The sequence below is a fragment of the Schistocerca americana genome, chromosome 1 (genome assembly GCF_021461395.2).
Source record: "Schistocerca americana isolate TAMUIC-IGC-003095 chromosome 1, iqSchAmer2.1, whole genome shotgun sequence".
Lineage (NCBI taxonomy): Eukaryota > Metazoa > Arthropoda > Insecta > Orthoptera > Acrididae > Schistocerca > Schistocerca americana.
The window spans coordinates 114592463-114606999 of record NC_060119.1 but is presented as its reverse complement, the minus strand read 5'-3'; the positions used below and the strand labels follow the sequence as shown (position 1 = coordinate 114606999).

At 47.0% G+C, this 14537-nt stretch overlaps 1 protein-coding gene across 1 annotated transcript in view; it reads right to left on the bottom strand.

The window, feature by feature from the left end:
- The window catches only part of LOC124604136 (mesoderm posterior protein 1-like), a 58922-nt gene that overhangs the window by 26769 nt on the left and 17616 nt on the right, over positions 1-14537 (bottom strand). Inside the window, exon 2 of the mRNA XM_047136456.1 lies at positions 9587-10700. Coding sequence (XP_046992412.1) covers positions 9606-10598 — 993 coding nt within the window. The 5' untranslated portion in view covers positions 10599-10700 and the 3' untranslated portion in view covers positions 9587-9605. The remainder of the gene's footprint in view (positions 1-9586; positions 10701-14537) is intronic.

Here is a 14537-nt window from a genome sequence, read left to right as displayed (position 1 = left end):
GTGCAAGCTTCTTCATCTCCCAGTACTTAATGCAACCTACATCCTTCTGAATCTGCTTAGTGTATTCATCTCTTGGTCTCCCTCTACGATTTTTACCCTCCACTCTGCCCTCCAATGCTAAATTTGTGATCCCTTGATGCCTCAAAACATGTTCTACCAACCGATCCCTTCTTCTAGTCAAGTTGTGCCACAAACTTCTCTTCTCCCCAATTCTACTCAATACCTCCTCATTAGTTACGTGATTTACCCACCTTATCTTCAGCATTCTTCTGTAGCACCACATTTCGTAAGCTTCTATTCTCTTCTTGTCCACGTTTCACTTTCATACATGACTACACCCCATACAAATACTTTCAGAAACGACTTACTGACACTTAAATTTATACTCCATGTTAACATATTTATCTTCTTCAGAAACGCTTTCCTTGCCATGCCAGTCTACATATCCTCTCTACTTCAACCATCGTCAGTTATTTTGCTCCCCAAATAGCAATACTCATGTACTACTTTAAGTGTCTCAATTCCTAATCTAATTCCCTAGCATCACCCGACTTAATTCGACTACATCCCATTATCGTCGTTTTGCTTTTGTTGATGTTCGTCTTATATCCTCCTTTCAAGACACTATCCACTCCGTTCAACTGCTCTTCCAACTCCTTTGCTGTCTCTGACAGAATTACAATGTCATCGGCGAACCTCAAAGTTTTTACTTCTTCTCCATGAATTTTAATACTTACTCCGAATTTTTCTTTTGTTTCCTTTACTGCTTACTGACCATTAAAATTGCAACATCGCGAAGATGACATGCTACAGACGCGAAATTTAACCAACAGGTAGAAGATGCTGTGATATGCAAATGATTGGCTTTTCAGAGCATTCACACAAGGTTGGCGCCGGTGGCGACACCTACAACTTGCTGACATGAGGAAAGTTGCAACCGATTTTTCATACACAAACAGCAGTTGACCGGAGTTGCCTGGTGAAACGTTGTTGTGATGCCTCGTGTAAGGAGGAGAAATGCGTACCACCACGTTTCCGACTCTGATAAAGGTCGGTTTGTAGCATATCGCGATTGCGGTTTGTCGCATCGCGACATTCCTGCTCGCATTGGTCGAGATCCAATGACTGTTAGCAGAATATGGAATCGGTGGGTTCAGGAGGGTAATACGGAACGCCGTGCTGGATCCCATAGGCTCGAATCACTAGCAGTCGAGGTGACAGGTATCTTATCCGCATTACAGTAAAGGATCGTGCAGCCACGTCTCGATCCCTGAGTCAACAGATGGGGACGTTTGCAAGACAACAACCATCTGTACGAACAGTTCGACGACGTTTGCAGCACCACGGACTATCAGCTCGGAGACCATGGCTGCGGTTACCCTTGACGCTGCAACACAGACAGGAGCGACTGCGATGGTGTACTCAACGACGAACCTGGGTGCATGAATGGCAAAACGTCATTTTTTCGGATGAATCCAGGTTCCTTTTACAGCATCATTGGGGACATCGCGGTGAACGCACATTGGAAGCGAGTATTCGTCATCGCCATACTGGCGTATCACCCGGCGTGATGGTATGGGGTGGCATTGGTTACACGTCTCGGTCACCTCTTGTTCGTATTGACGGCACTTTGAACAGTGGACGTTACATTTCAGATGTGTTACGACCCATGGCTCTACCCGTCATTCGATCCCATCGAAGCCCTACATTTCAGCAGGATGTTGCAGGTCTTGTTACGGGCCTTCCTGGATACAGAAAATGTTCGAATGCTGCCCTGGCCAGCACATTCCCCAGATCTCTCACTGGCTCAACTGGCTCGTCACAATACGCCAGTCACTGTTCTTGATGAACTGTGGTATCGTGTTGAGGCTGCATGGGCAGCTGTACCTGTACATGCGATCCAAACTCTGTATGACTTAATGCCCAAGCGTATCAAGACCTTTATTACGGCCAGAGGTGGTTGTTCTGGGTACTGGTTTCTCAGGATCTATGCACCCAATTTGCGTGAAAATGTAGTCTCATGTCAGTTCTAGTATAATATATTTGTCCAATGAATACCCGTTTATCATCTGCATTTGTTCTTGCTGTAGCAATTTTAATGGCCAGTAGTGTATATATATTCAGTATTAATATCAAAAACGTTATGTACGGAATTTTAAAGCAGACTTCGCCTATTAACACTTTCAAAACAGTGTTACTAGAACAGATTCAAAGTGCTGGATCAAACAATTATTGTAAACTGCTCAGTGTAGCTGGAAAAGCGAATAAATCTAAGTTGTGCCAAAGACAATTGAAAAGAGAACAGTAGAATTAACTAATTTTCTGACAACGTCATTACCTACTTTCAGAGATACCATGAGATTGCCTCTGAATAACATCACAAAGCAATCTAGGAACTAATATCTGATATGTAGTCAGAAGACCACTGAGCTAGATATGTGACTAGATATGTGACATGTCAGATTTACGCACTGCACAGATGCGTAAAAACGATTAATACGACGAACAGAAAAATTAATTCGTGAAAGGGTAAATTGAAATGTTTCGACATATTACTCTGCCATAACTTCACCTACAGCCGTGTCACTGCTCTGATTCCATACAACTTACTGGCACATGCTCAGCACTTGATTTCCATGACTTTGGCGAGCGGTGTAGGCTCACGTGACCGCCTGGCACCAGTACAGCACCATCTATAGCTACCAGCGTCCTCTTTTAAGAGGGTGAGTAACATTTTGGCCAATGGGCTTGTAAATCAGAAAAGAAATCAGGCAAACTCTTCCGAACACATGACTAGGCCGCCATGAGCGTATGGCATTGGAGGCCGGGAGACCCCTCGCGGGGCGGTTCGGCTGCCGCTGCACAAGTTCTTTAACGCCACTACGGCGACTTGAGAGTAAATGAGGATGAATTGATGATGAAAGACCCACAACACCCAGTCATTTCGAGGTAGAAAGAAATCCCTAACCCCTCCGGGAATCGAACTCAGGACCCCGTGCGCGGGAAGCGAGAACGCTTCCGCAAGACCGCGAGCCGCGGACGGAATCATTAGATTTCATTTCACATTGCGACATTGTCACATATCGATAACATTATAGCACCGATATAATAGGTCTTTGAAGTCTTTGTGACAGACTTTAAGGGGACTGATGACCTTCGCTGTTTAGTCCCCCTTAAACATCCCAACCACCACCACAGACTTTAAGGAGTTTTAGATCACGCCATGGGGAGTAACTTCTATTGGAGACAACGTGTTCGCTGATGCTTCCTAGTAACGTCAGGAGTTGTCTGAGATTGGTAACGACCCTGAAAGGCAGCAGGTCGGTTGAAATGGTTCAAATGGCTCTGAGCACTATGGGACTTAACTTCTGAGGTCATCAGTCCCCTAGAACTTAGAACTACTTAAACCTAACTAACCTAAGGACATCACTTTGCCCCATGACATGCCCGAGGTAGGATTCTAACCTGCGACCGTAGTGGTCGCGCGGTTCCAGACTGTAGCGCCTAGAACCGCACGGCCACCCCGGCCGGCGCAGCAGGGTGCAGGCAGTCTCTGATGTTAATGGGCAATACTCGTTGCACATCTTCGAATAATCTTCTACACGTCAAACACACTAGGCTGAGCAAAATCTAAGTTCCACATTCGCTTCTAAAATTTCTTTTTCCGATTACATATGTTAATTTTTATGGTTTTCTTGGTAACATTAATCGGCGCCTATTATTCTACACACATGATTAGTATTCACTGCTAATGTGATGAAATCTTGGCGTTTAGTCTCAGCGAGAATGTTGTCTCTTACATAAGTTTTGCCCCATGACATCATCTGTCACTTCTACACGTTTGTTACAAGGAATTTCAAATACTCTGTATATGTATTTGCTCAGTAAGAGTCTGTATAGTATTATACACCACTATTAGCCCCTCCTGCCCGATTACACACACGCATGGGACGATCGTAAACGAGTTTCTGTATATCTCCATTCCCACCCTACTCCTATGTAATTCTCAAGATGTTTATGCGGCTGATGGGACAGGGACAGCATAAACTTTCTGTATTCCAGAACAGGTAAGGTTCCTTTACCCACCAGGGTTTATTGAAAACAGTGTCATCTTTCTTCAATGATTGCCAGTATAGCTCCGTGTGTTTCTGTGGGTACTTTCCCTGACCATTTCTGTTGCACTTTCGTATTCGATATGCCCATCTGTTATGGTTTTAGCGGTGCTCATCAGAAATCCTTCTATGTCTTGTGTCACGCCTGCTTGGCAAAGACACGAAAACCTGAAGCTGTGTTCTAGGATTGGTCGCACTAGCATCTATTATGCTGCTAACGTGTCAAATAGTTTGCATTTCTTCAAAATACTCTCAAGATATATGTTACTCGTGTTTGTTCCCTTTCAATATCTCCTCGTTGTTCAGCACCTTTGAACCCAGATAATGTCTCAAGATAACTTAGTAACTAGGCGCTGCAGAATATTATGTATTGTTATTTGCCTTTACCTTACATTTATCCGCAACAGAGTTGCTATCGGCACAGAAATTGTAAGTGGGACTACTGTTCACGTGGTTTCTGGTTTCACTTAAAAATTTCTCACTGTAACTATAACTCCGCGAGTTGAAGATAACACAAGTGACTGACTAGTCGTCCTGATGCTATACGTCGTGGGCGTCGTTGGAGCTAGGATGGAGGTGCATGCAGTCAACACCTAGAGTTCCCAGTCGTGGTCAGCTGCCCGACTTTGGAACCATTATTTATGACTCAATTACACAATCCGAGTTTGTGCTCTGTCTCTAATGACCTCGATGTCGACGGGGCGTTTAACTCACTCTTCACTTTTTTATTATTCAGACGGCTCCTCAGTTTGTCTCACAAGGCTGAATGGTTTCAGCAAGGAAACATTGCCGGCAATCTCAGGTACCAATCTCGAACCCTCAGCATCCCAGTTTACACAGAGGAGCGAGTTAGAAAGTGTCCATCTACGATACTTTGCTGTGATAAACAGCATCATCAGGTTGAAATGCGACAGTAGTGGTGATCCTGTATGGTAAAGAGTTCACGTGTACTGACAACGGTGGAGGTTGGAGCACACACGATGTTACCTGTGTTTATATTGAACATTCGTACTGGATGAAAACAAAAAAAGAGTCTTTCAGAAAATTAAAGACGTAATAGCTGATCTCGAATGCACAGAACTGCACGAAAAATGTGCTTGATCTAAACTGCTCATATGAAAAACGGTGGTGTGGAGTATTTATATGTAACGCTGCTCGTCTTATCCCGAGAGTTAATTGAATGGACATCCATTCAAGGTCTAAGGGAGGAAGTTTGGTAACAGGAAAAAAACAAAATATCATGAACCAAGACACACACATTTCAGTGTCTTCACTGAGTTTAAAGTAATTATGCTATCTGAAGAACGTACTTTTTCGCTACTGACCTGATAGTGTTGCACAGCTATTCTGTCCTCAAAGTGCAGGTATGGGATTTCAATGAGGTGATTAAAGCAAAGTGGAACAGAACAGTACGCACTTCTGGCTGAAGTCACTTTTTCACATTCAGCATCGAATATGCAGGTTATGACGCTGACATACGAGTAACGTCGTTGAGAAATGGAGAAATGTAATTAGTGTGGCGTATGTTGGACTGCCTGAGAGCGGAAGTAATACTGAATGTGAAAAAGTGTATTTAGTCGGAAGTTCATACTGTTCTGCTCCACTTTGCTTCAACGACCTCATTAAAATCCCACACTTGCACTCCGAAGACTCAGTAGCTGTGCAACACTATCATGTCAGGAGAAAAAGTTAGAAGCTCATACAGCATAATTATGTTAAGCAGTGGAAATACAGTAACAGGACACGGCATTGAAATATGTGTGTTTTTGATCCTATAATGTCAATATTTTGTTTCATCGCGTTAGCACATTTCTCCTCTAAGACCTTCAGTTGGCAGTTGTGGTACCATAAATGCCTAAACCGTGATGCGTGCCGCCACGGGGCCGCAGATCAGATGACATACAGCCCACGGTCAGCCGTTCTTATCGCATGCGCAACGCTGGTGAAATGGACAGCACAGGAGCGTCGCATGTACCGCACACCGCCTGGTGCTTCAAAAGCGCTTCAGCATCTCACTCCAGGAAGTCTCGTCTCGGACTTCACTGTCGCTGATACCGCGACGCCACACCATTCTATTCGCCATGGACGGGATTTCAGTCCCACTCTGGAACTGGACTACTCACAAAGGGAAACTCCCCTTCTCCGCCCTCCCTTCCCACCACACTCCCCACAGATTTAGTGGTAACATAGCCCGATAGGTAGTCCGTCAAAAACTGAACACGAACCAAGCATGAAAACAGAAAGAATGTGTATTGAAGTGTGAAAAAAGAAGCAAAATAGAAACAGTGAAGGTCCAAGCTTAAGAAGTGCAACATCGAGCAAAGTGGAGGAGCGATGGCGTCATGGTAAAGCGATCACGGTGTTGACTTGCAAAGCGGGCGAGCAGTGTTAAAAACTAGCTCGTGCCATTTATTTTTATTTTTTTCACAAAATTATGAACTGTCCGTCCTATCATTGAAATGTTTGTTCCCTTTCTGTAATCTTGGCAGTTGTCGTAATATACATTGACTGTAGAATATGAAATGTTCGTATGGCATTGTTTGCCGGGAGGCCCCACGCGGGGGAGTTCGGCCGCCGTGTTGCAAGTCCTTTTTAATTGACGCCACTTCGGCGACTTGAGAGGGGAAGATGATGAAGGACACACAACACCCAGTCATCTTGAGGCACAGAAAATCCCTGACTCCGCCGGAAATCGAACCCAGGATCCCGTACGCAGGAAGCAAGAACGCTACCGCAAGACCACGACCCGCGGACAGTCATGTGGTGATAACATATAACCGTAGCAAATGGTTCAAATGGCTCTGAGCACTATGGGACTTAACATCTGTGGTCATCAGTCCCCTAGAACTTAGAACTACTTAAATCTAACTAACCTAAGGACATCACACACATCCATGCCCGAGGCAGGATTCGAACCTGCGACCGTAGCGTAACCGTAGCAAGTAAATGTGATTGAACAGTTAGAGCGGGCGAGATACCACACAGACGTCTCACAGAAATGGAAACAACAAGTGTGAACTATTTTATAGCAAAGGAATTCAACAGTCAAAACTTCCAAAATGGAAAGCAACTTTCAAAAACATTAAAAACGTACGTTTTGATAGAGCACAGAGAAAACAGTGAGACTGTAAAACTGCTGCGTTCATTTGTTGCAGTTTATGTGACAAACTAAGGAATTATCACATTTACATTCATGTTGTTGTTGTTGTGGTCTTCAGTCCTGAGACTGGTTTGATGCAGCTCTCCATGCTACTCTATCCTGTGCAAGCTTTTTCATCTCCCAGTACCTACTGCAACCTACATCCTTCTGAATCTGCTTAGTGTATTCATCTCTTGGTCTCCCCCTACGATTTTTACCCTCCACGCTGCCCTCCAATACTAAATTGGTGATCCCTTGATGCCTCAGAACATGTCCTACCAACCGATCCCTTCTTCTGGTCAAGTTGTGCCACAAACTTCTCTTCTCCCCAATCCTATTCAGTACTTCCTCATTAGTTATGTGATCTACCCATCTAATCTTCAGCATTCTTCTGTAGCACCACATTTCGAAAGCTTCTATTCTCTTCTTGTCCAAACTATTTATCGTCCATGTTTCACTTTCATACATGGCTACACTCCATACGAATACTTTCAGAAATGACTTCCTGACACTTAAATCAATACTGGATGTTAACAAATTTCTCTTCTTCAGAAACGCTTTCCTTGCCATTGCCAGCCTACATTTTATATCCTCTCTACTTCGACCATCATCAGTTATTTTGCTCCCCAAATAGCAAAACTCCTTTACTACTTTAAGTGCCTCATTTCCTAATCTAATTCCCTCAGCATCACCCGACTTAATTAGACTACATTCCATTATCTTGTTTTGCTTTTGTTGATGTTCATCTTATATCCTCCTTTCAAGACACTGTCCATTCCATTCAACTGCTCTTCCAAGTCCTTTGCTGTCTCTGACAGAATTACAATGTCATCGGCGAACCTCAAAGTTTTTATTTCTTCTCCATGAATTTTAATACCTACTCCGAATTTTTCTTTTGTTTCCTTTACTGCTTGCTCAGTATACAGATTGAACAACATCGGGGACAGGCTACAACCCTGTCTTACTCCCTTCCCAACCACTGCTTCCCTTTCATGTCCCTCGACTCTTATAACTGCCATCTGGTTTCTGTACAAATTGTAAATAGCCTTTCGCTCCCTGTATTTTACCCCGGCCACCTTTAGAATTTGAAAGAGAGTATTCCAGTCAACATTGTCAAAAGCTTTCTCTAAGTCTACAAATGCTAGAAACGTAGGTTTGCCTATCCTTAATCTTTCTTCTAAGATTTACATTCATACCAACTCGTAAATCTGGCAGGGAGGCGTATCTCACTCACTCACCAGGCGTACAAGTTAGGTGCGTCAGTAAGAGATTCGTATCCTATGACACAGGTACTTTCACTAATGTCGTGTATGATACACCAGACGTAGGTACTTTCACTAATGTCGTGTATGATACACCAGACGTACACCAGACGTATTTTCCGGTGGAGGATTCGGTTAACTTGTCGCCTTGTTATCAAACGTTTGCGGTTAACATTCGAAACCTATTTCCTTTCGGATCCCAATAGTGTAGTTGTGGCGCAGTAGTGGCCGTGCGGTTTAGGGCGCCAAGTTACGGATGCGCGGCCCCTCCCGTTGGAGGTTCGAGTCCTCCCCCGGGCATGGGTGTGAGTGTTGTCCTTAACGTTAAGTTAGTTTAAGAAGTGTGTAAGTCTAGGGACCGATGACCTCAGCACTTTGGTCCCTTAGGAATTCACACACACACACACACACACACACACACACACACACACACACACAGTGTAGTTGCGCAGAACCATCTTTCATTATAGGTCCCTCTCTTACACCTCGCTGTTGCAAACGGACACTACAGCACGATACAGACGCAAATTTGAATATATCGAAAAAAAAAACTGTTGGTACGAGGTTGCTTTGAAGACGATTGCATGAATGGTATTCTAACACCGTGACCACTTAACCGCGACGTGGTAGCACCTCTCGGTTGCTCTATGTTGCATTTCTAATACTTGGACCGTCCACTGTTTTCATTTTGCTTCTTTTTCCACAACTCAGTACACCTTCTTCCTGTTTTCATGCTTGATACCGAGCGAGGTGGCGCAGTGGCTAGCACACTGGCCTCGCATTCGGGAGGACGACGGTTCAATCCCGCGTCCGGCCATCCTGATTTAGGTTTCCCGTGATTTCTCTAAATATCTCCAGGCAAATGCCGGGATGGTTCCTTTGAAAAGGCACGGCCGCCTTCCTTCCCCGTCCTTCCCTAATCCGATGAGACCGATGACCTCGCTGTCTGGTCTCCTCCCCCACAACAACCCAATCCAACCTCTAGTACCACTGATCACATCTAGGTGCGGTTCTAAGCATTCGAGGTCACGTACTTCCCGTTCTGAGATGTTTACTACTCCACTCGCACTCACCAAGTGTGTGCAGCCGTTGTCACCGGGGCGCCAGGAATGCGTCATCCAGCAGCGGCGGCGGCGTCAGGCAGAGGTCCGGGGGCGGCCACGCGTCGTCGAGCGCGGGGGCCACGCAGTCCGCCCCCAGCGACGACGACGGCGTCAGCGACGGTGGCGGCGTCAGCAGCTGCTCGCAGCCCGCCGCCGCATCGCCGGAGAAGAAGCCGCCGCAGGGCGCGCCCTGCGGCAGGATCAGCGTCGACACCGGGGGCAGCGACACCGCGGCCGACACCCCCAGCTGCAGCGCCGCCGCCTCCCCGACAGTCTGCTGCTGCTGCTGCTGCGGCGGCAGCTGCTGGGTCTGCAGCGCGGAGTAGGGCACGGAGAAGACCTCCTGCTGCTGGCCGCACGGCGCCGGCAGCAGCGCGGGCGACGGCGGCGAGTACGAGACGGTCTCGAGCGCGCGCGTCAGCTCGGTGATGTAGCGGATGGCGAGGCGCAGCGTGGCCACCTTGGTGACCTTCTCGCCGGCGCGCTGCTGCTCCTCGGACGCGTCGTCGTCGTCGGACTCGGGGGCGGCGGGGGCGGCCAGCGGCGGCAGCGCGCGCCGCAGCGCCTCGAAGGCGGCGTTGATCTCGCGCATGCGCTCGCGCTCCCGGGCGTTGGCCGTCCTGCGGCGGTACCTGCTGAGCGGCTGCGGCTGGCGGCGCCGGGCCCTCCGGCCGCCGCCGCCTCCGGTCCGCCGCCGCGCGCCGCCCCCGCCCTCGGCCGCCGGCGACGCCTCCCCCGAGCACTTGCCGCCGTCCTCGTCCTCCGTCGAATCCTCCTGCGAGCGCTGCCGCCTCTGCGTCCGCGGCCTCAGAGAGTACTTGCTCGCTCCCGACTCCGCGGCGGGCGCCGCCTCCGCTTCTCGCTCCGTGTTTTCCTTGGAGCTGCCGTTCGCCGCCGCAGCGCAGCCATCTTCGGTAACCTCGGGCGTATTATTATTCGAGTCGAAGATCGGCAGCGAGTTTAGGTACAGCAATCCGTCCATCTTACTGCTGGCTGGAGCAGGCGTTACTGGTGTGCCATCACTTGATAGCAATCTTCCTGATTTCAGTCATTCCCAGTCAAACAGCAGACCTCGGTTTTGAATCTGTAAAATATTTTAAAAATGTGTGTTGATACTAAGAGACATTCTGAATTAAACATTTAACAGTACACAAACGACATAAATTAGTAAAGCATCTTAGATAAATAAAGTTACGAATTGTTCTCCTTGTACACAAAATAGAGAGGACAAAGGGGAGAAATTAGTGAGGCAAAATTACACTTCCGATTAGAAAGTTATATATCATTCTCAAAAACGTCTCCGACTTGGGAAATGTGTGCGAGTAATGCTCAAAGCAGGTAAGATCTCAGTTAGGGAGGCCGGTCATCTTAGGTTCGTTGTTGTGAAGTCGATCGAGGAAGCAGAATACAATATCATACAAAATAGGAAAGAGAACTATCGGGAAGATGATGTACCTTAATCAAAAAATAAGCTTGGTGCAGTTATATGTACGACTATAACGTAAATAGAGGCTGATAGGCATTCCTACAATTTTGCAAATACAGACATAATGTCTGATAGGATAGCAGCAATCAGTGATTATACAATGTTACTTATAATCAGTCTTCATTGCAAAATTTTTATTCGTATGACCGGTTTCGGTTCATCTAGAACAATTTTCAGGTCTGATATTTCGGTTACAGGAGTAACCCGTCCAAATCCAGCAACTTTTACATGCTGCGTCAGGTGGACGCGTTACTCCTGTAACCGAAATATCAATATGCAAATAATTAGCTTTTCAGAGCATTCACACAAGGTTGGCGCCGGTGGCGACACCTACAACGTGCTGACACGAGGAAAGTTTCCAATCAATTTCTTATACACAAACAGCAGTTGACCGGCGTTGCCTGGTGAAACGTTGCTGTGATGCCTCGTGTAAGGAGGAGAAATGCTCTGATAGAGGTCGGATTGTAGCCTATCGCGATTGCGGTTTATCGTATCGCGACATTGCTGCTCGCGTTGATCGAGATCCAATGACTGTTAGCAGAAAATGGAATCGTTGGGTTCAGGAGGGTAATACGGAACGCCGTGCTGGATCCCAACGGCCTCGTATCACTCACTAGCAGTCGAGATGACAGGCATCTTATCCGCATGGCTGTAACGGACCGTGCAGCTACGTCTCAATCCCTGAATCAACAGATAGGGACGTATGCAAGACAACAACCATCTTCACGAACAGTTAGACGACGTTTGCAGCAACATGGACTATCATCTCGAAGACCATGACTGCGGTTACCCTTGACGCAGCATCGCAGACAGGAGCGCCTGCGATGGTGTACTCAACCACGAACATGGGTGCACGAATGGAAAAACGTCATTTTTTTCGGATGAATCCAGGTTGTGTTTAAAGAATCATGATGGTCGCATCAGTGTTTGGCGACATCGCGGTGAACGCACATTGGAAGTGTGTATTCGTCATCGCCAGACTGGCGTATCACACGGCGTGATGGTATTGGGTGCCATTGGTTACACGTCTCGGTCACCTCTTGTTCGCATTAATGGCAATTTGAACAGTGGAAGTTACATTTCAGATGTGTTACGACCCGTGGCTCTACCCTTCATTCGATCCATGCGAAACGCTACATTTCAGCAGGATAATGCACGACCGCATGCTGCAGGTCCTGTACGGGGCTTTTTGGATACAGAAAATGTTCGACCGCTGCCCTGGTCAGCACATTCCCCAGATCTCTCACCAACTGAAATCGTCTGGTCAATGGAGGCCGAGCAGCTGGCTTGTCACAATATGCCAGTCAGTACTCTTGATGAACCGTGGTATCGTGTTGAAGCTGCATGGGCAGCTGTAGCTGTACACGCCATCCAAGCACTGTTTTACTCAATGCCCAGGCGTATCAAGGCCGTTATTTCAACCGGAGGTGGTTGTTCTGGGTACTGATTTCTCAGGATCTGTGCACCCAAACTGCGTGAAAATGTAATCACATGTCAGTTCTAGTATAATATATTTGTCCAATGAATACCCGTTTAACGTCTGCATTTCTTCTTGGTGTAGCAATTTTAATGGCCAGTAGTGTACCTTCACAAACCCACCAACAAACTGTCTGATCCCTGATAGGCGGTATCACTGGTGTATTTCGTTCCAAACATGGACATGGACAAACAAGCAATTAGACAGGTGGTTATAGTGTTTCTGCTCGTTAGTGTATGCTTTCAGGGTTTAATTTCGTAAACTGACCGATGAACTGTCAACCAACTGTTAACCAACGTCTCAACCAGAGACGTTCGAGCAGGAGCGTGCCGGATGGCAGATTCAGTTGTGCCAGACTGCGCCGCCCCACAGGTGTGGACCCGCCTGTGCGCTGTCGCCGGCGGCTGAGTGTGCGGGAGAAAGTTCCGTTTTCCTTCCGCCTCGAGCGGCTACTGGTTGCCTCGCAACTGGCCGTCGGCTCAGTTCTACCATACATGGAGATGGAACTCTTCCTGTTCTCTTCCTTACGGTTTATTACCCATCTTATTTTTTCCCTCTCTGAAGGAATTCATCTAGAGATGTTCGTTTCTTCCCAACGACTCCGTCGAGGAAGCGATTTTTCCGGTATTTCTCATCATACTGAAATTGTTTTGAAAACAGAGTAAAAGTGGTTCGAACAGTCCATAGGTATACTGCCGGTTCATAGTGTGCATCGGGCACAATATTTCGGCGATCAGACATGTCACCATCGTCAGGTGCGCTGACGAACTGAGCTGAGGGCGGGCGGCCGATTTAAATCCCCTTCCCCCGCGGGCCGCTCTCTTCTCCGTCCGCGCCCGCTCGCCGGTGGTCACGAAGACGTGGGCGTTGGAATCTGTCGTAGCGTCGATGTGCTTGCTACATCCGCCCTGGTCTTCTTAAAGACAGTGCATAGAAGACTCTCAGCAAGAAGTATGAGCTGGCGACCAGGGCGGACGTAGCAAGCACATCGACGCTTACGAGGCTGAATCGTGACATATTTTGTCGAACATCATCTATGGCGATGAACCATGGGTTCATCACTTCGAACTGGAAACAAAACGGCGATCCATTGAGTAGCGCGACGCCACGTCTCCTACGGAACGTTCAAAGTGACACCAACATCCGGTACAGTCATGGCGACGATCTCTTCGGGCTCTGAAGGAGCTATGCCTCATTCTGCAACCATCGCCTCGGAAGTGTATTGTGCTAACCTCAGGAAATCGAAGAAATGACTTCACCGTGTTCGTGGCCACAATAATGCAAACAACGTCTTCTCCATGACAACGCAGGGCCTCACACAAGTCTGCGAACCAGATAGGAGCTTACAGAACTTTCATTGGACTGTTCTTCCGCATCCACCCTAAAGCCCGGACCTCGCAACTTCCGATTTCCATGTGTTTGGCCCAATGAAGGACGCCCTCCGCGAGAACCGGTACGTGGATGATGGGGAGGTTATAGATGCAAAAAGACGTTGGCCCCGACGTCAACCAGTGGAATGGTGACATGCCCGCATGTCCTCACTGTAGGGGGCGTAAGTCCGTCCCATTGAACGGATATTATGTTGCAAAATAGGGTTTTGTGGCCGGGAACGACATGTTGTTCGGCTTCCACGTCATACCTTACATCGCTTCCCGCAGAAATGTTACTGCGGTAGGCTAGGGAAATGCAAATCCCCGAAGTTATGTCCAATTGAAAGTCATACACCAAGCAGTTGAAAGACATGGAATTATTATCATCATTATTATTATTCATATTATTATTATGTGCCTGTTTCCATTGTATACATTCTGGTTTCACCATGTAACATTATTTATTTGCTGAACCAAATCGCTATCCACTCTAATAGCTGGAAACTGTTCCCTTAAAGGCTAAATAATATTGTGTTTGAGATTTGCAGACAATGTTGTCCTTCTAGCCAATGACGGAAAAGAGAACAA